Source organism: Capricornis sumatraensis, chromosome 12 (assembly GCF_032405125.1).
Source record: "Capricornis sumatraensis isolate serow.1 chromosome 12, serow.2, whole genome shotgun sequence".
Classification (NCBI taxonomy): domain Eukaryota; kingdom Metazoa; phylum Chordata; class Mammalia; order Artiodactyla; family Bovidae; genus Capricornis; species Capricornis sumatraensis.
Genome location: NC_091080.1, coordinates 78,323,329 through 78,349,886, shown reverse-complemented (window position 1 = coordinate 78,349,886; position 26,558 = coordinate 78,323,329). Strand labels below are relative to the sequence as shown.

General features: G+C 41.1%; 1 protein-coding gene across 1 annotated transcript in view; it reads right to left on the bottom strand.

Annotated features, from left to right (window-relative positions):
• Window positions 1-20,658: 20,658 nt before the first annotated feature.
• The window catches only part of GPC6 (glypican 6), a 1,216,347-nt gene continuing 1,210,447 nt past the window's right edge, over window positions 20,659-26,558 (bottom strand). The window contains exon 9 of the mRNA XM_068984623.1: window positions 20,659-20,861. Within this exon, the coding sequence (XP_068840724.1) occupies window positions 20,659-20,861 (203 nt within the window). The remainder of the gene's footprint in view (window positions 20,862-26,558) is intronic.

The window sequence follows — 26,558 nt, the reverse complement described above, 5'->3', positions numbered from 1 at the left end:
CCCCTTCTCCTCCTGCCCCCAATCCCTCCCAGAATTAAAAAGTCCATTTCTAAAAGTAACAGGCATGGCTGAGATCACAATCTCGGGGTCCAGCTACCACCATGTCTCTTTCATGTTGGGTTAAATGACTGATGACCCACTAGTGAGAAACGTGGACTTCCCATCAAGGCTTCTCCTTCTTGAATGACTCAGCACTGCTGGGACTTAGGTAGTCTTCAGTCTGACTTTATCTGGGAGGAAAAAGGCACAGGTAATTCATCAGTTATTTTTATTGCTACTTCTCATGACACCTCCCTACCACCCATTCCCCCGCCCTCCACCCCTTCTCTCCCCCTCCCTGGCTCCCGGATGGATTTTGAAAATGGGTTGTAAACAGGTCACAGATTGCCCTGGTCACCTCTGAGCTAAAGGCTCTGTGCACTGCTGTGCCTTTCCCTTTAAGACGGGACCTCCTTAGGATGCTGAGGTTGGCCTAGTTCTTCCGGTGCCACACACAGGCATCTCCCAGGTTCCAGTTGCCCCAGGAACATGGGGTTTGGCATCCGGCTAGTCTTGTTTTTGAACTCACTGTCCCCTTTCTTTGCAAAGGGAAAGGATTATCTCCCATCCAAACCTGGCAGCTTTTCCTTTGCAAACCTTAGAACTCTGCATCATGACCCAAGAGGTCAGGAAGACGGGGAGGATTAAACCACAGGAGGGCAGTAAAGAAAGAACATGGGGAGACCTCTTCCCAGCTCATCAGAAACTCAACACAGAGCCTCCTTGCCACTTCTGCACTAACTTAAATGATTAGTATGTGAGAAGAGGGAGACAAGGCAAATCGGAAGCACTTCACATCAGTGGGGAAAACATATTTGTTATTAATCCCCATACTATGGAGGGCAGGCCATTTTTAAGTTTAAGGGTGTAAGTTTTTGAACAGTTGCTCTATGTGTATTTATGTGAACACTTTCATAATCTGTTTAGATATTCTGTTGTATGTCAAGAAAGAGCCACATTTTTAAACCAGTTCAGTGTTGTCACGAATAACCATTGGTTGCAAATGACTCTAGCAAGTACATATGTTTCTTTTAGGAATCAACGTGATCCAGGAAAAAAAGGAGAGAGAGAGAGGGCGTGGGGAGAGAGCCACAGTTGTGGGTGGGGAGACAAGAGACTGAAATCCAGCCCCAAGTCTTCCATTCACTGGCAGAGTGATTTGGGGTAACCAACCTGACCTCTTTGAGGTTCATTCTGCCAGGTTGGCATGGGAGGAGGAGGTTAAATGATTTTCAAGACTCCACTAAACTAAAGAGGAGAAGCTACATGATATAATCGAAAGAACACTGAACTAAGAGGCAGAAAGTTGGGTCTAAATTCTCTTTCTAACATTTACTGGTTCTAGATGTTGGCCAAACTATAAATATATTCTCTGACACTCGAGTTTCTTTCACAAAGCAATGGCAGTGCATTATTCATAGGTTGGCTGCAAGGACTGAGTTGGGTAACTTGTGCGAAACACTAAAAGCGGTGCTGGCATATAGCTGATCAGCAGTCATTCACTGAATCTTCGCTGGTGAATCTGAAGTTTAGGGTTGTGATTACAAAATGGACTGGAGGACTGTTTCATTTCCATGGGATTTTTGCCTTCCTTACCTTCAGAAACTTTGGCTGACAAAGGCGAATAAAATGTGAAACAGAGGATAAACTATCAAAAGGTTAAAATGAAGCAAAAGGAGAGAGGAATTGATAATATCTTTTTTTCTGAACATAATTTTAGAGCAGGACATCAAATCTAGCTTGGAGTTTCTTGGTAGCTAAATAAAACGTAGGAATAATACGTCAGCATTTACAATTAACCATTGAACCTGTAAGAAAACATGCAACTCGTGTAGAATTCGGTTTGTACCATAAAATTGATCATGCCAGTCCTTACATCATTACAGAGGAAACGCTGATAACCTCAGGCAGTGTCTTCATCTGTAGTTTGATAATTTATTGTGAACTGAAAAACTCAAAGATGGAGTAAAGATTTTTATTCATTTGTTTTGTTTTGAGGAAAATAAGATTGGCCTCAAAATAAAATGATAATAAACCGACACTGGTGTTAAAAATAAAGAGAAAAGAATGGATACAGATTGTGTAATGTGAATGACTTCCGCAAGAGTCAAATACACTTATATTTCCATTTAGAACTGTCAGTGTGCAATAGAAAGCTTATCTAGCACATGCATTTTGTTTGTAAGACACGTCATAGACTCGTTGAGGTTAGGAATGCTAGACAGTGTTTCAGCTCTATGCTTAGGGACCATTAAACAGCAAAATCACCAACAAAAAAGCACAAAAATGTGAACAGCATGACACTAAATAGACTGCGAAAAGGACTGCTCTTGTTGTTGTTTAGTTGCTAAGTCACGTCCAATTCTTTTATGACCCCATGGACTGTAGCCCGCCAGACTCCTTTGTCTGTGGGGTTTCCCCAGCAAGAATACTGGAGTGGGTTGCCGCTCTCTTCTCCAGGGAATCTTCCCAACTCAGGGATTGAACCCGTGTCTTCTGCACTGCAGGCAGATAACATTGAGCCACCAGTGAACCCCTGCAAAAATGATTGCATTTATAATCGGGGAACTGAAATGAGAGAGCAGGGCATCATCTTGTTCGCCCTCAGCTGGGATGTGTGCTCAAGGGACTCTCATTTTTCACTGCTCCATGCGTATGCATGTCTGTGGGCAACTGTAGAACTGCCTGAGTATTGGTTTGAGACTAACAACTTTTAGCAAGTATACAAATCTGCAGATATGGAACCTGCAAATTGTGAAGATTGACCATGCTGAGGAGAAAGTACAAAAATATCGGCTAGGTACTTAATTCTAGTATTTAATGTAGGTTTTGCAAACATCAGAGGTTGGTCTATTTGGGGAATAAAACAGCAAATGAAAGTGAAAAGATACACAATACAAAGTGAGTGCGTGGCATGTTGCAGCCAATTCATATGAGAGTGAAAATCACAGTTATATTGGCAGAGCCAACAGAGGTATCTGTTGTTTGTGTTGCTATTGTAGCTGTCGTTAACAAGACATTCCATAAAATTAGGTCATCTAAGTATAAGTCAATTTTTCACAGAGGTGAGAAGTGTGTGCAACCATGTCAAAGACTGTTTCAGAGTGAATTCCTGGTGTTAAACTCAGAGTTGAGTAAGCATAGCAGGAATAACTCCTGGGTCATTGGCTGGAAGAGATAGTAAGTCTGAGTTGAAATGCTTTTCTGGAGAGTTCTAGATTCTCTGGACAGGAGAGTATCAGGGGTGCTGAGTCCTAGTTTGAAAATGTTGCTTGTGAATTTGAGGTTCTTGCTTCATGACAAAGAATTCAGAGATGAGGTGATGGGTAAAAAGTGGATTTGTTTAGAGAGAAAACTGCAGAGGGGCCTGGCAGGTCCATGGGGTCACAAAGAGTTGAACACAACTGAGCCATTGAACACACATGCACACATATTCCACAGACGAAGTGTGGACCATCTCAGGAGAGAGAGAGAGAACTTTGAAATATGACTGGTTCGTTTTTATGGGCTGGGTGATTTCATAGGCTGATGAGTGGGAGAATATTTTCATTATTTTTGGAAAGGAGTAGAGATTTCCAGAAATTGAGCCAACACCCACTTTTTGGGCCTTATGTTTAGGCTCAGAACTGTCTGCTGGGTATATCATTTAGCATGCTAATGTATTACAGTCAGCATATAATAATGCATTACCATAAGCATATAATGAGGTTCAAGGTCTATTGGAAGTCAACTCTTCCACCATCTTGGACCTAAGTTGGTTCTGACCGGTTTTTGTCATGTCCTATGGCTATGTCATTCCTTTAAATGTTGTGCCCTGACCCATTTCTCTCTTGTTTCAAAAATAGGGACTAGAAAGTAAGTTTAAGGATTTAGGTGATCACCTTTTTGGTAGATTATAAAGAGGGAGATTGCAAGCTGATTTTGGGGAGAAAGATTCCTGCTCCCAGATCTGTCTTTACTGGCTGTATACTGAATGAATGGTGTGTTAGTCTCTCAGTCATGTCTGACTCTTTGTGACCCCATGGACTGTAGCCTGCCAGGCTCCTCTGTCCATGGAATTCTCTAGGCAAGAATACTGAAGTGGGTAGCCATTCCCTTCTCCAGGGACCTTCCTGACCCAGGGATCGAACCCAGGTCTCCCACATTGCAGACAGATTCTTTACTGTCTGAGCCACCAGGGAAGCCCCACTGAATGAATACATACCTCAGAATCACACTAGGAATTTCTTTAGGTTAAGAGGGCTTGTGCTTCTTGGGGTGGTTTAGTCGCTAAGTTGTGTCTAACTCTTGCAATGCCATGGACCTGCCAGGCTCCTCTGTCCATGGAATTCTCCAGGCAATGACAGTGGAGTGGGTTGCCATTCCCTTCTCCAGGGGAGCTTCCCAACCCAGGAATCACACCTGGGTCTGCCGTGTTGCAGGCAGATTCTTTACCAACTGAGCTACGAGGAATTAGGGCCACTACTGCCCCATTCATTGCCTTACATCTAGCAGTTCTTAGAACTGTATTCCCTTCCAGTTAAGGAGGCAGTTCTAAAGGCCACTCCCCAGACCACTGGGCTGAATGATAACAGTCCAGGAACAAGAGCCCCCTTGCCCTTCACAATTCTCTGCATCCCTCTTCTCATCCCTCTCCAGGGCTAAGGGAGAAATTTGCTTTTTTTTTTTTTTTTCCTGCCTCACTCATAGCCTTGACCCTTTCCCTTGCACACAAGCTTTTCCATATTTGGATCTTCCCATTTTGAAATAATAAAAGACTTCTTAATAATAAGAATAAGGCACATTCGGTGGGAAATTAGGCAACTAGGAAGCTAGAGGTACTTAACTCTTTTCCTTTTTTCGTGCTTTACAACAGTGATTAACTCAGCACAGACCACCCTCCACCATTTCTTATTGCTTAATTAAGAAACATCTCAGAATTTTCTCCTTATTCGTTTCAGGCAGATTAGAAGGAAAAAAAAATTTTTTTAACAGATGCTAAAGAGTCTTTCCAACGATTTGAAGATTAGGAGAATGCCTTTTATAGAGCTTCCAAAGTGTTCCCTGGCTGCTTCTGCCAGAGTTGAAAAGAATTTAGTGGCTGAGTACTTAATGAAAAAGCCAAGAATGCTCTGACAAAGAACTCCTGGGCAACTATTACTCTGGCTCCAAAGATTTATTGCAAATTAAATTTTATCCTTGTCCTTTATGATCTATCTCAGGCAGGAGGTGTAACAACATGATGAAATATTCTTGTCTTACATTGTAATAAAAGCACACGTTCATTAATATATGTGTACTGGCAGGAAATACGAAAAGGTGTGCTCCAGTTGGAAAGGTTGGATATCACATTGGCAACTTGGTAGGCAGAAGACAAGGTAAATACAATTTGAGTTTGGGGACAGGGTAATTACTGTCACCATCTGGTAACACATTCTTTATCTGAACTCAAACCTCTTATGTGTTTTAAACGCTTATGAGGCATCTTGCTAGGCAACCAACTACAGGATTAGTTTTTAAATGTTACCGGGAAAGCTTTTCAAGATTGCCTTTGTTTAGAAGCACAGTATCACATCTGGCATAATCGTGATCACTGTAAAACAGAATCTTTTAATAGTATTTATTAAGCACTTTCTAAAGATGCGTAATCACCACCATGAGTTTGGTGTTCGTAGAGAGTTATTAGTCAGCTCTAGCGTCAATATTTGTGGAAAAGTCAGACTCAGCGAGAAACACATAATGAATGCAGAGCAAATACAAAACACAGCGTCCCTGCAGCCTACTTCTTTCCCTGATGGATGGGGACTCGGTATTTCAGTCGAGCTGCCTGGCGATTTCTGAGCACTGTCTCTCAAATACTTGGCAGGAAATATCATGAGCTAAACAAGCGCGGGGCACACAGCAGCTAAGGGGGGCCTTATGGGGGGAAATGATATTTACTGTAATGGCCGCGACTTAGGAAATTGCCACATTCCACACTGGGTTAATAAAGGCTTAGGGCGAAGTGGAGAGTGAAGGGCAGTCATGCTGACAGGGAGCGTGGAGGAAATGTCAAGCACCTTCTTCTAGTTGTAGCCAAACGTCAGAACTCTCCTCTCCCAGCCCCTCTCCCAGCCCCTCCCCATCCCCACAGCCAGAGCAGGGCTGGGGTAGAAAAGTACTGTGATTAGGCTAATTCAGCAGCTGGGATGGGATTTTCTGATAGCCTCTGGACAATGGGGTGCTGCACACACAGTAATAAATGGAAAAATTTGATGATAAGCTGTAATTCCGTCAAGAGGTTAGATGATCTTTTAAGTGGGGCAAAGCCAATGTGCTTTATCTCGATGTCATCAAGACCCCCAGGAGCTTGAACGCAAACTTTGGAGTCAATATCTTGCCTCATTCATTTCTTTAGAGTACACGGAGTTGGGGGGAGAAAAAAACCCTCAGATCTCCTTTTGCTCAATTATCCTAGCCTGTATGTTTGTGAGTATGTGTGCTGTGCTCAGTCGCTCAGTTGTGTCTGTTTGCGACCCTATGGAGCCTGCCAGGCTCCTCTGTCCTAGGGGTTCTCCAGGCAAGAATACTGGGGTGTGTTGCATTTCCTACTCCAGGGGACCTTCGTGACTCAGGGATCGAAGCCCGTTCTCTTGCATCTCCTGCTGTGGATTTTTTTTTTACCGCTGTGCCACCTTATTTGATTATATATGTGCATATACATATGGCTTAATGTATAACCTCCCAGAGCTATGCATTCTCCCCATAACCCAGGGTATGTACAGGAAATATGATCTGAAAAGTCTTGGCAGAGTAAAAGCATACATGGAAATGAGATGATCACTGACTATTTTTCATGGACTGTGCCCACAGTGAAGTCCATGCTAGGTCATTATTTCTAAAGGTAGGCCCCCACCCCCTTCACACCACTGCATGGCAGGCAGAACCTGGCCTCTGTTCAATCAGAGCTGTGTACCTCCTCAAGTAACCACATTGGGTTTCCAGCTCTGAGATTTCGACATTTTTCTTTTTTCTTTCCCGCTTTCATTGACGTATAATTGACATATAACACTGCGTATGTTTAAGGAGTACAAGGTGTTGACCGGACACACCTTGCAAAGTGATTACTACTCTGGTGGTGGAGGTTTAGTCGCTAACTCACATCTGACTCTTCTGACCCTGTAGACTGTAGCCCACCACCAGGTTCCTCCGTCCATTGGATTTCCCAGGCAAGAATACTGAAGTGGGTTGCCATTTCCCTCTTCAGGGAATCTTCCTGACCCAGGGATCGAAACCCTGTCTCCTGCATTGCAGGCAGAGTCTTTACTACCACCAAGATTACCACTATAGCCTTGGCTAACACCTCCGTTGTCACATAATGACCATTTTTTTTTTGTATGATGAGAATATTTAAGACCTGTCTTTGCAAATTTCTAGTTTAAATACAGTATTATAAACTATAATCACCATGCCATATACTAGATGTCCGGCAATTATTCATCTTTATAACTAGAAGTTTGATCAATATCTTTGACCTACATCTCCCCATTTGCCCCATCCTCAGCCTTTGCTAACCCCATTCTATTTTTTGATTTTATGAGTTCAGCTTTTTAAAATTCCATGTATGTGATATAATACAGTGTTTTTCTTTTTCTGTCTGACTTACTTCACTTAGCATAATGTCCTCAAGGTCATGAGGACATCCATCCATGTTATTGCGAATGGCAGGCTCGCCTTTTTTCTCATGGTGAGCTTTCTCTTACTTCTCATGAGTAATATTCTGTTACATGCATATACCATGTTTTATCCATTCATCCATTGCTGAATACTTAGGATGTTTCCAAACATTAATTACTGTAATGACTTCAGCATATTTCTGTATCTTCTCAATTCTACATGTACGTGACCTTGGAAGTCTGTGCTAAGTTTCCTCATTTGTCTAATTAGGACAATAATAGTACCTAAAGATATCTTAGTTTTAGAATAGAATGAATTAATATATGGGAAAGGATTTGAGCAATTTCCTATTGTTACTATTGACATTGCTTTCATTATTCTTTTTTAAGTAGGTATTATTATTTTCTCCTTGAGGAGAGGAATATATCTTAATCCATTATAAGCCTTCCCAACTATATATCACAGTATAAACATATTAACTGAATTTAACTCATTGGCTTTATCTTGCAAGTTTTGCATCATTTTTTGTATCATATTTTTAATTTTAGTAGAAACTTTCATCTTTATTTTATAGACAATGCAAACCTACACATTTATGTCCAGCTGATTTTTGAAGAATATCTTTAGGAACACATGGGCCCACAAAACAGAGCCTAAAGAAGACTTTGAAGAGCTGACTGATTTAATCAAAGTAAGTTCCTTTCCGACAGAGGCCTTCAGTTGAAGAGGTATCTTTTTATATGTTGGGTATCAGCAGGTGGCACTTTTTATATCTCACTTTGTTCTCTCTGGAACACATCCTCCCAGATGTCAAGGGAACGGCACACGGTTTCATAAGTCCAAGGTAGCAGTCTACTAGAGAGTGTTGCAAGTAGTTTGTTAGAAATAATAATTAAATGAATAACATGTGTGAATGACTATGACTTGAAGTGAATTCCTCATTATCTTTGTGATAACTTTATAGTCATTGTGTGTGTTAGTCACTCAGTCGTGTCTGACTCTTTGCCAAACCATGGACTGTAGCCCACCAGGCCCCTCTGTCCATGGACTTCTCCAGGCAAGAATAATGGAGTGGGTAGCCATTCCCTTCTCCAGGGGATCTTCCCTCTGATCCAGGGATTGAACCTGGGTCTCCCGCATTACAGGCAGATTTTTTTTACCATCTGAGCCACCTAGGAAGCCCATTGCTTCCTTGCATTCTTATATGCTCTTTTGAGCAGGAGAGAAAAGTGAGGGGTAAATCTGATGCACAGGAAATTATTGACACCACTTGAGTGAACATCATGTGTCCTGTGTGCTAGGGCAGGAGAAAGATTGAGAGCTGTGGGTTGAGAGTGATTCATCAAGAAATTGACCATGCATGTGAATGAAGAAACAGAAGAAAATGATTGTGCTTGTTTTGGGACTGCTAAGATTGCAAACAGAGAAAACATGCCTTCGTCTATATCCTTCCAGGAGCAGCAAATGGAATCAGAATGCAACTTCTAGGGCAGCTCCAGTTGTCAGTGGTTTTGTTCACTGGCATATCCAGCAAAATAACTGAAAAACAGTAATTCACCTGGGCTCAAGTTCCAAATATGGTCCATTCTGGGGTGATTAGAGGTGGGCATTGGTAAAGCTGGGATTATATAGTGTAATTGATGATGTCAGAGTTATTTTTGGATTCTTGATTCTGATTCCAGATGTTTTTCAATAGAAGTAGGCAGGGTGAATTTAAATGGGAAGCTTAGTTGTCAGTAATATTACTTAGTACATCTTTAGTTGGGTGGATATTTTGAAAAATTATAAGGTGTCATGTACCTTTGAGTGCAAATTGGTCTTGTGAATAACCATTATTCATACCCAGGGTGACCATGTAATTTATCATTCAGACCAGGGACACTCTCCAGAGAGTGAAAGGGGTGCTATTAATAATTACATTGGAACAACAGGTATAACTGGGACTGTCTCAAACAATTTGGGACTTTGAGACTTCTTATTTATACCTTGTGAGTAGAGAAGAGTATTCAATCATTCAATGTACACAGTCCCTCTGAGGTTTCTTGTCTTGTCTTTTTTTTAAACCAGTTCTCTTTCCACAAACCCCATTGCCTCTCTACTCCATGGTGCATGGTGAAAGCCTTGATCACATTTATCATAGCAGTTATACATTGAGCTGTTTATGAGTTTGCTCTGTATTCCCACACTTACATTAGACCTTGCACTTCCTGGAAACAGGGCACATGCATTTTTATCCATCTCTCTACTTATTTATTTATACTGTGGTGAAGACTACATAACATAAAATTTACCATCTTAATAAGTTGTAAGTGTATATAGTATAATACATGTGCCTTCTAGTGCAACAGGTCTTTGGAGATTTTTCATCTTGCCAAGCTGAACTCTTTGAACAGCGACTGCCCTTCCCACTAGACCCCACAGTCCCTGGAAATCACCATCCATATGTCTTTTTGTGGCTGCTTTGTTTCTCTCAGCATACGTTCCTCCAGTTTCATCCACTTGGTAGCATATGAAACTGTTTTCTTCTTCTTCTTTTTTTTTTAAGGCTGACTAGTATTCCATTGTAAATGTATACCACATTTTCTTATCCATTCATTCATTGATGAGTGTGTACGTTGCTTCTGACTCTTGGCTATCATGAGTAATACTTCAGTGAAAGTGCAAGTGCTAATCTCTCTTCAAGGTCCCATTTTTAATTTTCTTGGGTATGTACCTGAAACTGTGCTAATGCTGAATCATGCGGTAATTCTGTATTTAGTTTTTAAAGGCATCTTTATACTCTTTTCCACAATAGCTGCACCATTTTACATTCCCACCAACAGTGCACAGGGGTTCCAATTTCTCTGCATCCTCACTAACACTTATGATTTCTATTTTTCTTTTCTTTTCTTTTCTTTTTGATAGTGGTCCTCTTGAATGAGTCCCTGGGGGCTCAGATGGTAAGGAAACTGCCTGCAATGCAGGAGACCTGGGTTGGATCCCTGGGTCTGGAAGATCCCCTGGAGGAGGAAATGACAATCCACTCTAGTAGTCTTGCCTGGAGAATCCTATGGACAAAGGAGCCTGGTGGGCTACAGTCCATGGGTTTGCAAAGAGTCAGACACGACTAAACAAATAACACTTTCACTTTCACCTTACCTGTTGTGAAGTATTAGCTCATGGTCATTTTGACTTGCGTTTCCTTGATGATTAATGATGTTGAACATCTTTTCATATGCTTGTTGGCATGTCTCTGTGACTTAAGGTAAGTGCCATTATTTTATGTTGTCTCTAAGGTGTCTTTCATTTGAGAGGAGGCTTCCACAGTGAAGGTTCAGAATTGATCGAAATAAGGTAGAAAACAGCATGTGTTGCAAATGGCAATGGCACCGGATCTCTATTTTTCTCTTGCTTCATTTTATCTCTTCCACTCCATCTTACCTCACTCTCCCTGCTTGTGGGCACAAGGAGGGGAAAGAGTACAGGATTCCTCCAGTACAAGAAAGACTTTGGATGTAGGGGAAGTCTTTATTTATGTCTTTCCTGGAGAAAGACATTTTGCTTTCATGTTTCTCATTGAAACGTGAAATGCTCTCTACTAAGCTCATGCTCTCTACTAAGACACTATTCAGTGTAAAATTTTCTCTTTTCAGTTAAAAATAAAAGACCCCCCAGGCTTAAAAACAAACACATGCACAGAATCTGGGCTTATCTTTGGTTATAGAAATACAGTCGGAACATGCCAATTCATATGTGATATTTCAAACAAACAAAAATCAATGAAACCATCATGGTGTTAACCAACAAGCTTTTTAATAAAGTGTTTGGGTGAAATGCCTCTGGTGGTTTAGTTGCTCAGTCATATCTGACTCTCGCGGCTGCATGGACTGTAGCCCACCAGGCTCCTCTGTCCATGCAATCTCCCAGGCAAGAATACTAGAGTGGATCTTCCCAACCCAGGGATCAAACCCGCTTCTCCTGTGTTACAGGAGGTCTCCTGCACTGTAGGTGTATTCTTTACTGACTGAGCCACCAGGGTAGCCCTGAAACTTCTTTGGCTTGATATAATTTGGGGACATCTTAAGTTTTCACATGCAGGAGTTCAGTACATGCTGATCCCCAGTATGTGATTCAGGACGAGAGATGAATTAGAAAACTCTTGGGGTATCAGTCTACTGAGACCTAGGTTGGAGGATTTGCTCCTGTGTCCCTGTGGCTGAGCTACTGAGGGCTGGTTCTATAAATGAACGAGAGGTTGATAGGAGCCAGAATGACTCACAGGGAAGTCCTTATGATTTGGTTGGATTGGGAGTGAGGGAGAGAAAAAGCAGCAGCAAGGGGGTGAATAGACACACTGAGAGGACTTTGGCTCCACTAGGCAGTGTCTCTGATCTGTAAAATAAGGATGATTAATTCTTACCTACTTCGTGGAGGTGTGGTGGAGATTATGAAGGAAAATAAATTCGAGAGCACCCTTGAGAGTGAAATGCTTTCCATAAATATAAGGCCTTTTATATCATGAAAGAAAAGGAAATAGAGTTTTGTGGACCAACGTTTCCCTAACTTGATATTCGCCTATCTTTATGAAATGTCCAAAGAGTATCTTTGAAAGAGAAATAAAACCTGTGATCAGTAACCTCAGTTCTCTCAGGTAAGGAAGGCGGTGACCTGAGGAGGAATCCAACAACAGACAGAGCTCTAACTCCGTGAAGAAGAGAGGCACGTGGTATCCACCATCTGGTCTTTATTTTAACTGAGCAGATCATGAGAACCTTGATTCAGCTGGGTCTCAGTGTCATACTTTCAAGATGCAGTCAAGTTAGTCAGCGAAGCAGCCAGACTCCTTGTCTGTTTGAACTAACTATTGCCTTGACTTGATGCATTTTTTCCATCCACTTCACTGCCTGAATGGACAACAAATTGTAGACAAGGCTAATACCTAGGAGGGCTTTCCTGGTGGCTCAGTCCTAAAGAATCTAATGCAGGAGACATGGGTTTGATCCCTGGGTGGGGAAGATCCCCTGGAGAAGAAAATGGCAACCCACTCCAGTATTCTTGCCTGGGGAATCCCCTAGAGAGAGGAACCTAGCGGGCTATACTCCATGGGGTCTCAAAAGAGTCGGACACAACTTAGCAACTAAACAACAGCAATGATGTATAGCAAGAATCCCTGTGAGTCAGGCTAAGCCCTGTGGATGACTTGCTTTCTGTAAATATGATGTTTAAGCCAATTTGACAAATAGAGGAGGAAAGCAGATACAGTACATGTTTTCCTGTCCTAGACATCAAACTTCGGTTCACGATGGCTTATAAGTTCAACACTGTGCAAGAAACCCAGAGCCAGTCATTTGTCTACATAGGATTTTGATTTTGAAAAAAAGGAAACAGAAAGCAAGTAAATGGTACTAGATGCGTGCGAATGCGTGCTTAGTCCATTCAGTCGTATCTGACTCTTTGCCGTGCTATGGACAATAGCCTGCCAGACTCCCCTGTCCGTGGGATTCTCCAGGCAGGAATACTGGAGTGGGTGGCCATACCCTCCTCCAGGGGATCTTCCTGAACTAGGGATCAAATCCATGTCTCCTCTGGTTCCTGCAGTTCCTGCATTGCAGGAGGATTCTTTACTGGTGAGCCACTGGGGAAGCCCAAATGGTACTACCTGTCAGAATAAAGTGTTAATATATAACCTCTGTGTAAATAAACCTCTGTGAATGCCTGCTCACACACTTGCTGCCAATTCTCAGAGAACCCTCAGATAATTCAATTGCATGTATAATAAACAACTGCAGTTACCCTTACATACTGCCACTCTTCTGCCTACTTGTTACAGATCTCAGTTCCTATCGTGGCCTTGCCTGTGTCGTTGGGCAAGGTAATTCATCTCACTGTGTTTAATTTTATTCAATATAAAATGAATATTTTTATTTCTATGTCCTAGAGATGCTATGAAGATCAAGTACATAAAGACCTTAGCATAGTTCTTTGTTAAAATGTGCTTTAAAATACTAATAAGTGCCACCAGCAGGGCTGCAGTGTAGAGATGGGTCCTTCTGAGGTTCTGGCTTCACCAGAGGGTGAAAGACCAGGGTTTTGGCTATTAAGCTTAGCATGGCTTCTTCTGTGTAGCTCTTCAACCGTCTCCCACCATCCAACAGCTCACCCACTGGTCCTCAGCCACACTCATTTCTGGGCTGAGATCCTGACATTTGCTTTTATTCTGCCAGGCAGTCTCCGTCCCCAGGTCTGCACATGGCACCTTCTTCCCATCATTAGATCACAGCCTGGGTATCACCTGGGGCTCCCCTGGACCGCTGGTCTCAAGGTGCATCTCCTCCTTAGTCATTAGCCAATTTCTGTCTCAGTTCTTTTTTGCAGGGGCAAACTTTTTAAAAATTGTATTTTTTTTTTTTTTTTTTTTGCCACTCTGGGTCCTCATTGCTTCACATGGGCTTTCTCTAGTTGCAGCAAGTCGGGGCCACCCTCTGGCCTCAGTGTACGGGCTTCCCACTGTCGTGGCTTCTCGTGTTGGTGGAGCACGGGTTCTAGAGCACTTGGGTTTTGGTAGCTGTGGCCCATGGGCTTAGTTGCTCCTCGGCATGTGGAATCTTCCCGAACCAGGGATCGAACCCTTGTCCTCTGCATTAGCAGGCGGATTCTTAACCACTGGTCCACCAGGGAAGCCCTCTGTCTCAGTCCTTTCCGGCGTCTTGCTCTGGTACCCAGAACTGTATCTGGCATGTGATTTAGTGTTTCTCACATTCTTTTTTGGAAGAATAGATGACTATTGTTGCCTAAGTCAATTTTTTTTTTCTTTTATTTTAAAACTCCACAGACAGTTCCTGTTGAAGAGCAGATGGCTTTATTGGAGGTAAATACTCTTCCACTTACCTCAAATCCAATTTATTTGTCTCCTTTCTGCTTCTCTCCAAACTTGAACACTTGCTGGGCAAAATTTTCATTTACTTACTCTGCTATTTCAAGGTGTGCAAACTACAAAACCAGGTGTCTAGTTCATCCCAGCTTTGCTGTGTCCTCCGTGAGCTGACAAAATACACTTGGCACATGTTTATATCTGCAAATAAATGTGTCTGTGGAATGGAGATGTATCTGTACTAAATGAATTGGGAATGTTTGTTTGAACATAAAGAATTATGGCTACATCTTTCTAGCTATTTCACAAGTTAGTATTTGAAAAATCAATGTCCTCTTTCATATTTGTGTGTATATTCTGACTATATCTTAGTCCCTTTATCCAAAGAGTAAATTAAAATAAATATTGTTGATAAACCTGGCTGTGGTTTTGTTATTTTTTTTCAAAACCCTTTGAAAGCTTTTTTCCTTTCCATGAAATTGGTTTCATTTCATTTCCAAATAGAATTTGTTATATTCTGGTTTTTAGATGGAATTATCCAGAAGATAGGGGCTTACCAGGTGGTTCAATCTTAAAGAAACTTGCCTGCCAATGCAGGAGACTCTGGTTCGATTCCTGGGTCAGGAAGATCCCCTGGAGAAGGAAATGGCAATCCACTCCAGTATTCTTGCCTGGGAAATCCCATGGACAGAGGAGCCTGGGAGCCTACAATCCATGGGGTCACAAAAGAGTCAGAGAGGACTTGGTGACTAAACATTACCACCATCCTAAAGTTAACTGTTTTATAGGAATCACTTTCCTTAATAGAAGTCAACACAGTAATAATGTGAGCTAAATTATAATGTTTAAAATTATAATGTTGCTTACAGTGTTATATTTGTGATAACTTTATTTACATAGATTTCTTTATTTAAAAGAACATTTTAAAAATCAGTGATGTATTTTTAATAACTATGAGTAACTATAGTAAAGAATCGGAGAAGGCAATGGCACCCCACTCCAGTACTCTTGCCTGGAAAATCCCTTGGATGGAGGAGCCTGGTAGGCTGCGGTCCATGGGGTCACTAGGAGTCGGACACAACTGAGCGACTTCACTTTCACTTTTCACTTTCATGCATTGGAGAAGGCAATGGCAACCCACTTCAGTGTTCTTGCCTGGAGAATCCCAGGGACGGGGAAGCCTGGTGGGCTGTCATCTCTGGGGTCACATGGAGTCGGACACGACTGAAGCGAGTTAGCAGCAGCATAGTAAAGAATGAATACTTCCCAGATGGTGGTTTTGATAACCAGTGACTGGCACCTAGACCAGGTGTAGTGTCAAGAAAGAGTTTAATAAAAGTCTGCTAAATGAATCTTTAGCATGTTATACAGTATTTAGCATCCCTGGGAGCATGGGAGCTTCCAGAAATAAAAAAGCAAGGCAATTTGCTAAATCTGGAAAAGTGTTAGTTCCCTTACATCTTATTTTCTGACATTATTTATAAAGTACTGACATCAATTCTCAAGCTACTAAATTTTATTTTAGAGAAGAAATTAACGCAAAAGAAGAGAGGTATAGTATCTTCGATCAGTTCAGTTCAGTTCAGTCGCTCAGTTGCGTCCAGCTCTTTGCGACCCCAGGGACTGGAGCATGCCAGGCTTCCCTGTCCCTCACCAACTCCTGGAGCTTGCTCAAACTCAAGACATACATTTGGAAAGCTCTAAAAATTCTAAAGTTTGAAAAGTCCTTGATTTCACATGCCAAGTGTACTTCAGTGGGTGGTGCTGATTTAACCTATGGTTCCTTTTCTTTTTTTAAAATATTGCAGCTTCTCAAAAGTTCTCAAACAAAATAATTGAAGAGTTCTGAAATTTAGACTATGAAAATAATTAAGAAAATGCAGAAAGGGCACTGGTAGATTTTTAAAAACTATTTTAATACAAGATTAATAGCAATTTTCTATCCAAATCAGAAATGAAAAATCTTAACCCAAATCATATTCATTTGACAGTCACATAAAATTTTAGGTTTGATTGGTGCACACATTTGTCCTGCATATATGTTATGCATATGCACATAGAGACCTCACTACTACGCCAACTTGAGTTGTCTTTTCGTCGAAGGACCTCATTACAAGGCAATGTCAAAGATTTCAGTACCTATGCAACCTTCACTGAGGTTCAGATGGCCCCATGCTAGGCTGAGTCCCGTGCTGTAGCAAACTGTGTTATAGCAAGGCTCCAGGATGCATACAAATCAATACTGTCTTTGTAGAACTTGGCCTAAAACCAAACATTGGCTAATGTCTCCACCAAGGAGGAACGCACTGCAAATTGATAAGTTATGGTCTCCTTTACTCTTCTGTTAGCAAAGCTAAACTCCCCCTCTCCTTCCCTCCTTTTTCTAAAGTTAGAAGTCAGATTTGTTAGTGACTGTAAGTAAATGAGTTTGAATTTCTGCAAGTTTTGGAAAAGTCAAAACGTGCATTTGCTGACCCTTCCGCCATTCATCCAACCATCTGATAATTAGCCTTGCAAAGAGAAGTAATAAAAGAATCACAACTCAGGAATCTGCTAAGGTTTTATTCCTCCTTGAGGACTTTAGTTGGTGTTCAGTGTGTAGCCAAAACATGTATGTAATGGCTAAGGAATTAAAGTAGGCTAATGTCTGCAGCAGGGAATATAAATTAAATATTAGGGTTCTGCGTCCGATAATATTTTCAGAGTGTTTGATTTACAGAATGCTACTTTTACAATGACTACTGCTTGTTAATGAATAATCATGTTTTTCAGTGTAGGCAAAGTAGTATTTTCTATCCCTTACAATTAAAGCAAGTAATACAAGATATTGATCAGGTTAAGACACTGTAAGGGAGTCAGATTGCTAGCGCTAATGCTGTTCTATGATGGCTCTAATCAAAGTCCTGACTTGACCTTCATTCAAATGAGAGAAGGTCATTGTGTCTGTCCTTTAATACAGAACCATAAGTGGAGCTCGAACTCATGAATTTGCAATCCATTCTTCTCTGCTTAAGACTTTAGCCTCTGTTTAGCTTTTGTTATAACATATACAAAGTATAATATACACCAATTACAGACGTGTATTTCTGTTAGAAAAATACATATTATAACTAAAGAACATGTAAATAGAGGCACTTCAATAAGCTAAGTGTTTGCAGTTATGAGCATCACCCAACTGTTTCTAGCATCCGATTTCAGTGAGTCCGTTCCTCTCTACTCATAACAGAGGTTATGATGTGATTACAGAATTTAGGGGACTTCAAAGCAAATGAGGGCAGGTCAGGAAAAACAATGGAGTATCATTGCATCCCCTATCACTATGCTAAAATGAGAGAAATTAATTTGGTGGTGCAGGGAGGGGGAAATTCCAAAATACTTACTGAAATTGGTTAACTAGATTAAACTAATTCCCTTAGGGTACAAAAAAATTCTCATGTCAAATTAGTCTAAAAAATCATATGATGGGGTGGGATGATGATAAAAAGCGGGAAGTACAATTTGAATAATATTTTGACCACATCCATGTGGGTGACGATTACTGTGGCATCATTAACTGATAGTGATGTCAGCTTTCTGCCTGGCTCATATAGTTCACTATAGCTCACCAATATGAATAATATTGATAACAAAGGTGTGGAAACAAATGAAGCAGGCATTTATATATTATTGGTGTGTTTAGTGTGTACAGAACATGGGTTCACATTCATTAATATAAGGTGTATTCACATACATGCACAAAACCCTCTGGGGGGTGAAAGCACAGGGAAAACAAGGCATTCTGACCTATTTCACAGAAAGCAGTGCAGAAATATTTTTGCAAAAAGAAAGACTTGGAGCTTAAAGCTATGAAAACAAGTGATGACTCAAATATTCTAGAAAATCAAGATTGATTTAATTTGTATTGCACCTTAATTACTGGAGAAAGACAATACTGATTTCTGAACATACAATGCAATGAGCAACATAATTGATTGGTCCTTCATAGAGATGCTTTATGTGTAATTGGTGCTAGGAAGCTGAAGTTTGGCGGTGAAATGAATGGTTTTCTAGAAGTATGGAATGCCGAATTAGATTAAGTGTCAATTTCCTAAAGATTTAAATGAAAAGATGCCACAAAGTCTCTCAGAATCCTACGTTCCATATTTCGTTAGGCATACAATAGCAAGAGTTGCTTCTAAATACTTTCCGTTTTGCAAAAGTGCTCAAATATACTTAATACTATTGTGCTGCATGTGTTCTACTTAAGTGTGATGACTAAATCAATAACTAATTATAATTTTGATGAGTATGGAGATAAAAAATATCACTTATGTGTCATGATTGCTAATGGGTTCGTTAACATGTGACTGGCATACTATGGTGTCTTGAAACATTACTTTTCCCAACCCCAGAAGCATCATAGAAATCAAAAAATAAAAGACATGGATAGCCAACTGTGTTCATAAAGCCCCAGTTTGGTTTATTTTGCTTCTCTCTGTCAAGGGGAGCATCATGCCTGGCTTTGGCACACCTGGTGGAAGAGTTAGGCTATAAATCAGCCTGTTAAATTAGGACATCTCTCCAAGTGCCAAGCAGGAATCCTAGGCTGAAGGCGTTGTCCTGAAAGCAATGGTTTTGCATGAATAATACATTCCTTGCACATACAGTTTCCATGACCGGTACAGTTCTGCACACCCATGGCTCTGCCCATGAGTTAGGTACAGTGTGGAGCACCCAGGGCAAAGCACACTCATGTGAGAAAGGTGTGCCCTGGCAAACTTTTAATAAATGGACAGTTAGATACGTAAAAAGTTCTCTTTCTTGATTCTTGGTGCTCACAGATAATTGAGGAATCCCTTCTCTGAGCAGCACAAAACAAGAAGAGCTGGTTGACAAAACATTTTCGTTACAAAGGTGTGTCAACCCTGAGCTTGGAATTAAGAAGTTAAAATCTGTGATTTATATATATATAGATATAAAAATAGATGATCATACTAAGACTAAAAAAGTGAAAGAAATCTCCATGTCAATACTATATATATATATTTTTTGTCTTGACGTTTTTTGTTGTTGTGAGTTATTTTGTAAGAGAATGCCCTTGTGATGCAGAAACCAATTGACACAAAGGAAATAGTTAAAAATCAAAACTCACTTACGGATCGAATTGTTCAGCGGTTCATTAAAAGAACTCTTCTTTGGGGGAGGGTATGAGCACAGGGCAGAAACATTTGATTCATGTCAAGCCTGTGGCTAAAGCAAAGCGATTGTATTGTTGATGACTGTTTTCATTTCAGACCCTTGAGGGGGATGAGTTCATGCAGGTGTCCACTAGTAACTGAAAATGAAGCAAAAAGTCTGTGCCAATTGGATACAGTGGACAGACACTGTATTATAAAGTGTATAATTAAAAGAATTAAGAAAAATGATGCTATTACTGAAATTGAAATCGGGCAAGGTAAGAGAGAGATGCTGAGCTGTAGCAAATTTTGCTCTTATAGTAGAGATGGAATTCTAAATTTACCCTCAGTACCTCCAAATCAGCTGGGGCATTTTGTGTTTAGTGTGCAAGACCTCCAAGACAACAGTGTTTTTTCACTACATAAGAAAAAATGTCAAACTTTCTCCCCATAAGCATTTTGTAACCCTGATTTGTTACTGAAAAGCTGACACTGGGAGCTGGCTGGCAATGCCAAACTTACGGCATTAAAAGCTCTTTTCTTTTTCTCTCTTGTTTGCTTCTTTGTTCCAATTGCAGTTGTCTTGGGGTTTGGCCTGATTTTGCAAGGAAAATGATCTTTTCTTCCTATTTTTTTTTTAAATGGGGAAAAAAAAAAAAACTCACAACGTGAGATTCCTTTACTTCTGCAGCATAAAAGCAAATGAAGGTAAGAAAATCTCCTGGTACGAAAGCTTTGAGTAAGAATTCTCTGGAATAAACAAGGTCCCCACAGCTAGCTGAAGGGAAGAGGAAGCAGTCCAGTCTGGCGCCTGGCACTCTTTGGGGAAAGAAAAAGGGAGGCAGAGCACAGTGCTGCCCTCTTCTCGGAAACCGGTAAGTTTTTGGGGCGTGGTCCACTGTCCAAGGGTGTAAGAAAAGAAGTGAGTTGGCCGCTCCAATAGCTAAAATGCAGTTCCATCTGACTGAAAACCCAGGATTATCTGCACAGTCTCTGCAGTGCCAGGGCGACGCAGACGAGACATCCTGAGAGCAGGGAGGGGCCCGGCTGGGCGGCAGAAGAGTCTACGCCTCTCCGGTCGGGATCCACCGCGGGGGCCTCTGTGGTGACAAACTCAAACTCTGTAGGACACACGTCATCCATGCACCCACTGCCACTCCCCGAGCCGCTGGATTCGTCGCCTGGCATGGACAGATGGAAAAAGAGTTAGCGCCAGGCCAGCAAAGAGCGGGACGCAAAAGAATTTGGGCATGTTGGTAGAAGACCTCCTCATCCCACCCTACTAGGTTTATTTTATTTATTTATTTTTAAATTTATATATGTATTTTAATTGGAGGCTAATTACTTCACAAGATTGTAGTGGTTTTTGCCATACATTGACATGAATCAGCCATGGGTGAACATATGTTCCCCATCCTGAACCCCCCTCCCACCTTCCTCCCCATTCCATCCCTCAGCGTCATCCCAGCGCACCAGCCCTGAGCTCCCTGTCTCATGCATGGAACCTGGACTGGCGATCTATTTCACATATGGTAATATACATGTTTCAGTGCTATTCTCTCAAATCATCCCACCTTTGCCTTCTCCCACAGAGTCCAAAAGTCTGTTCTTTACATCTGTGTCTCTTTTGCTGTCTCGCATATAGGGTCATTGTTACCATCTTTCTAAATTCCATACATATGCATTAATATACTGTCTTGGTGTTTTTCTTTAATGGACAGGTTTGTGATGGGTAGGTGGACTGTATCTAAATAAAAAGCAGAGACATCACTATGCTGACAAAAGTCCATTTTATAGTCAAAGCCATGGGTTTTCCAGTAGTCATGTATGGATGTGAGAGCTGGACAAGGTTGAGCAACAAAGAACTGATGCTTTCGAACTGTGGTGCCGGAGAAGACTCTTGAGAGTCCCTTGGACAGTAGAGAGATCAAACCAGTCCATCCTAAAGGAAATGAACCCTGAATATTCATTGGAAGGACTGATGCTGAAACTTCAATCCTTTGGCCACCTGATGTAAAGAGTCGACTTGTTTGAAAAGATATCCGAAGTTGCCCAACTAAAAACACGTGGGAAGCCCGGATCCAGTGACAGGCCATACCCACCATGTTGGAATCTGAAACGAATTTCATATTCTGGCCAATATTTCAATTACTTTAACAACTTTCATTCTTTGCTCATTTTCAAAACTCAGAGCCATTGTTCTCAGGCGATATCATGCTTTTAGAAAGGATTTTGAAAGGATATTTTAAAGGAAACCATTGAAGAGGAAAACCAACAATGGAAGTAAGAAATCAGAGAATGGCAGCGTGTAATTGTGGAAGGCACAGCTGGTTATGACCATTTTGGGCACTTTTTCCACTGCTGTTCTCCTCCTAAGTGCAAGGCTGGATTCTGACTTGACCGTTGGTTGACAAACCATGGCCTGCAGGCCTGCTACTTGTTTCTGTATGGCTCTCAAGCCTGGGGTTCTCAAGTGGCACAGGTGGTAATGAATCCACCTGCCAATGCAGGAGACGCAGGAAATAAAGTTTCGATCCCTGGATTGGGAAGATCCTTTGGAGGACAGCTTGGCAACCCTCTCTAGTATTCTTGGCTGGAGAATCCCATGGACAGTGGAGCCTGGCAGGTTACAGTCCATAGGTTTACAAAGAGTCAGACATGACTGAAAAGATTTAGCACGCACGCACCCAAGAATGACTTTGTATAATCCCAAGAATCATTTTTATATATTCAAGTGTTTGAAAAAACACAAATGAGAAATAACATTTTGCGATATGTAAATAGTGTATATCTGAAATCTAAACCTCAGTGTCCGTATGTAAAGTTACATTGGAACACAGCCATGGTCACTCACTAATGGATTGTTTAATTCTGCATTCATGTATGGCCCTCCAAGCTGAACATATTTAATATGTGGCTATTTACAGAAAATTTTGCCATTCTCCGCTTCAAACCAATGCCCAGGTGTCCACCTAGTATGGTTTCTCAGTCTGGCATCTGCCCTGCCTGTCCAAAATGCCTTCTGGGACTGCTCTGTTCCCACTTCTGACCACTTGGTTCATGATTCTTAAACCCTGTATCTCAGACTTGGGTCTCAGGTAAGTCTCCATCCATTCTTTACTGGTTGCAGTGGTTTAGTTGCTAAGTTGTGTCTGACTTTTTTCGACCATATGGACTATAGTCCACCAGGCTCCACTGCCCCTGGAATTTCCCAGGCAAGAATACTGGAGTGGGTTGCCATTTCTTTCTCCAGGGAGTCTTGCCAAACCTAGGGATTGAATCTGGGTCTCCAGCATTGACATGAAGATTCTTTTACCAACTGAGCATCCGTTACGAGCTATGTGAAAGTACTTATCTCCATTTGCAACTCTATTATTTAACTGTTTGCTTTCTTGTTCCCTCCCTGAGAATGCACACTTGTTGAGGAAGGGCAGGCACTTTGTATATGCTGTTCACTTCTGTATCTGCATTGGCTTTAATGATCCCTGGCATACAGTAGGTGCACAATAATAATTACTTACTATGCCTTGGACACTTTTTTCAACTCCTTTGTTTCCTCAACTCAGTACCTATTGACAATAACATTTACCTTGTTGAGGATGGTGAAGACCCCCTGATAAAATGTGACAGCGCCAAACCCAATGTGTACAATGATGCTTGATAGGAAATATATTATTCCTCCAGCAAAGACGACTTAGATTTTAAAGGGCTGTCTTTTATGTAAGTCAGTTAGCCTTGCTAGGCCCTGCTTGTTCACCTGTAAAAATGAGAATAGTCCTATCTACTTCATAGAATTGTTATAGGGTGAGATAAGTGTTATAAGTGAGATAATGTTCCTGGGAGGGCTTAGGAAACGTAGTAATGGTAAACAGAGAAATGACATTTACTATTTCCCCCATGTACTCCTAGGAGTCCATTCAATAGACCTAAATGTCTCCCTGCTGGTCTGAAATGGTGATGCATATATTGAGCTGCTCCACAAAGCCTAGTGCCATCTTGGCTGCTAGAGAGGGGTAGTGAAGAAAAGCCAAGATGACGTCAGGACTCTTCCAATACCGCCCCGCCAAGCAAGGCTCAACTCAGCACAACTTTATTTTTTTATTAAACTTTTTTCAACTTTTTTCGGCTCTATCACATGACATGCAGAATCTTAGTTCTCGGACCAGGAATAGAACCACATCCCCTATAGCAGAAGTTCGATGTCTTAACCACTGAATCGCCAGGGAAGTCCCAGTGTAATTTCTGTTTTCTTAATGAGACATCTAAAATACCACATAAGAGCACTTGAATATACTATACCAGGTTCTTAACATTTTCTCTAATTTATCTTTAGTGGCTTTCACAAGGGGGAAAATGCCCATTAATTAAATTCAGAGATATCACAGTTGCTAAGGGAATTGTTTTAAACACTGGTATCATGAACAAGAAGTTACATAACCTTTACAGATATTATTGAGGTGATTTAGAATATTAAAAATGTGGTAAGCAAATAATGATGGGAAATTTTAGCTGAGAAAAATAATGGCTCCATCTCTTTCTGAAAAGGAATCACAAATGCAGGTATTTAAGGGGCGAGTTTAAAAAATGTCAGAAGCAATAATGGTGATGATGACTATAAGATGTGATAGTGGTTTATAAGACAGACACTATCCTAAAATAAGCTTCCCTCGTGGCTCAGATGGTAAAGAATTTGCCTGCAATGCAGGAGACCTGGCTTCGATCCCTGGGTCAGGAAGATTCCCTGGAGAAGGAAGTGGCAATCTATTCCAGTATTCTTGCCTGGGAAATCCCATAGACAGAGGAGCCTGGTGGGTGATAGTCCATGGGGTCAAAAAGAGTCAGGCATGACTGAACGACTAATACTTTCACCCTAAAACGGGAGGTCAAGTTTGGTGCTGAGGTTACAGCAAAGTGATACTGAGTGTTGCTGATTTTTATTTTCTTTTTGGGGGAAATGGAGCAGGATGTCTTCTCCAGGACGTATCTTAAGTTTTGCTGATTGACATGTATACAACCTCTTCAGGTCAGAGAGGAGAGAGAACCAAGGCCAACATCAACTAATTCTTATGTATCTTGAATTATTTAATTCAATAGTCATTCTCTGATGACAAAGTGTTTTATTAGATAGAGAAGATAAAAAAGATAAATTGAGAGTGAGGCTAAGAAATGAGCAGGGGAGAAGCAGCAAAGGCTGAAACCTAGTGTAATTTTCTCTTCTGAAGAGGAAAGGAGACATTTAGCAAAGAGGCAGAGAAATACTGGGAGGACTGAGAAAGTTTAGAGCAAATTTATCAGGTTGGCAACGATCCTGCACTTAGAAAGTTAATTTTTGAGTTATTTTAAGTGGAATTAAGCTCTAAAAATTTTCTGCAGGGGAAAACTCAGTAGAATGATGGTTAAGACTCAGATGACTTCATGTCTCCCATCTGTAACTTGTTTCTTTCTATCTCATTAATTCAAGCACATAGCATCATCTTTTGCTTCAGCGACCAAATTACAGAATCACTGGCAACTCCACATCTTATGTTCAAGGAATCTTCTCCCAAGAACTCTCTCTATAAGAATATATATTTAAAAAAGCCAACAAAACAGAAAACAAACAAACAAAAAAAACCCCCTTGCTTTTATAGTTACACATCTAGAAACCACTTAGACAAAACCCAAATATGGTTACTTTCATTCAACGTGCACTTAATAGGCTTTCAAAATCACTTTTGGTACTTTGTAATCTTTAATAAAATAGTCATGTGTAATATTACATCAGCATTTTAGTATTTCACTCAAGATTTCAGATACAACAGTCAGTGGGTCATGCATGTGCACAATTAGAGAGAGAACGATGCAACTGACTTCATGGCACGTGAGATATTCATCTTAGCTCTTTCACACGTGGCCTCAAATGAACCTCCCAACGATCCTAACTCAGGTATGCTTCCCTGACGTCATCTTGAGTGATCGTGAGGACATTCTTCTCTTGGCGGTTGGGAGGAAGGATGGAAGTTTGAGGCAGAGACATAAGTGCTGATGGGGAAGGGGGGAGGGGAAAACATTACTTTGCTGTCTTGTAGTTGATGGATTAACTGGCAGATGAAACTGAACTTTAGTTTTGGTACAGTTGAATGTCAGCCACTGAAACTACTCCTTAAGAGCAGCTATGATTTTAGTCATATCCTAAAGAAAGATCAGGGCTCTCTGCCCAAAGGACTATAACGAACTTTGCAGATGGGGTTAGAAAGACACAAAAGAGCCAAGGTAAAAATTATGATAAACTTATTCATAAAACAGAGACAGGCTTACAGACTCAGAGAACGAACTTATGGTTACCAGGAGGAAAGCGGGGGAAGGATTGTTTGGGAGTCTGGGATCACTAGGTACACACTGCTATACTGAAAATGAATAACCAGCAAGGACCAGCTGTATAGCACAGGGAATGATGCTCAATATTCTGTGATAACCTAAATGGGAAAAGATTTTGCAAAAGAATAGACACATGTATATGTATAGCTGAATCACTTTGCTGTACACCTGAAACCAAAACAACGTTGTTAAACATCTCTGTTGATGTTGAGTTGCTAAATTGTGTGTGACTCTTTGCAACTCCATGGACTGTAGCCCACCGGGCTCCTCTGTCCATGGGGTTTCCCAGGCAAGAATACTGGAGTGGGTTACCATTTCCTCCTCCAGGGGAATCTTCCTGACCCAGGGATCGAACCCGAGTCTCTTGCATCTCCTGCATTGGCAGGCAGACTCTTTACCGCTGAGCAATCAGGGAGGCTCTCTAAACAACAAGTCTCCAATACAAAACAAAAATTAAAAAAATAGAATAAAATTCTTTCTTTAAAAAAGCAAATTACAGAATGATCTTCTATAATGGTTTT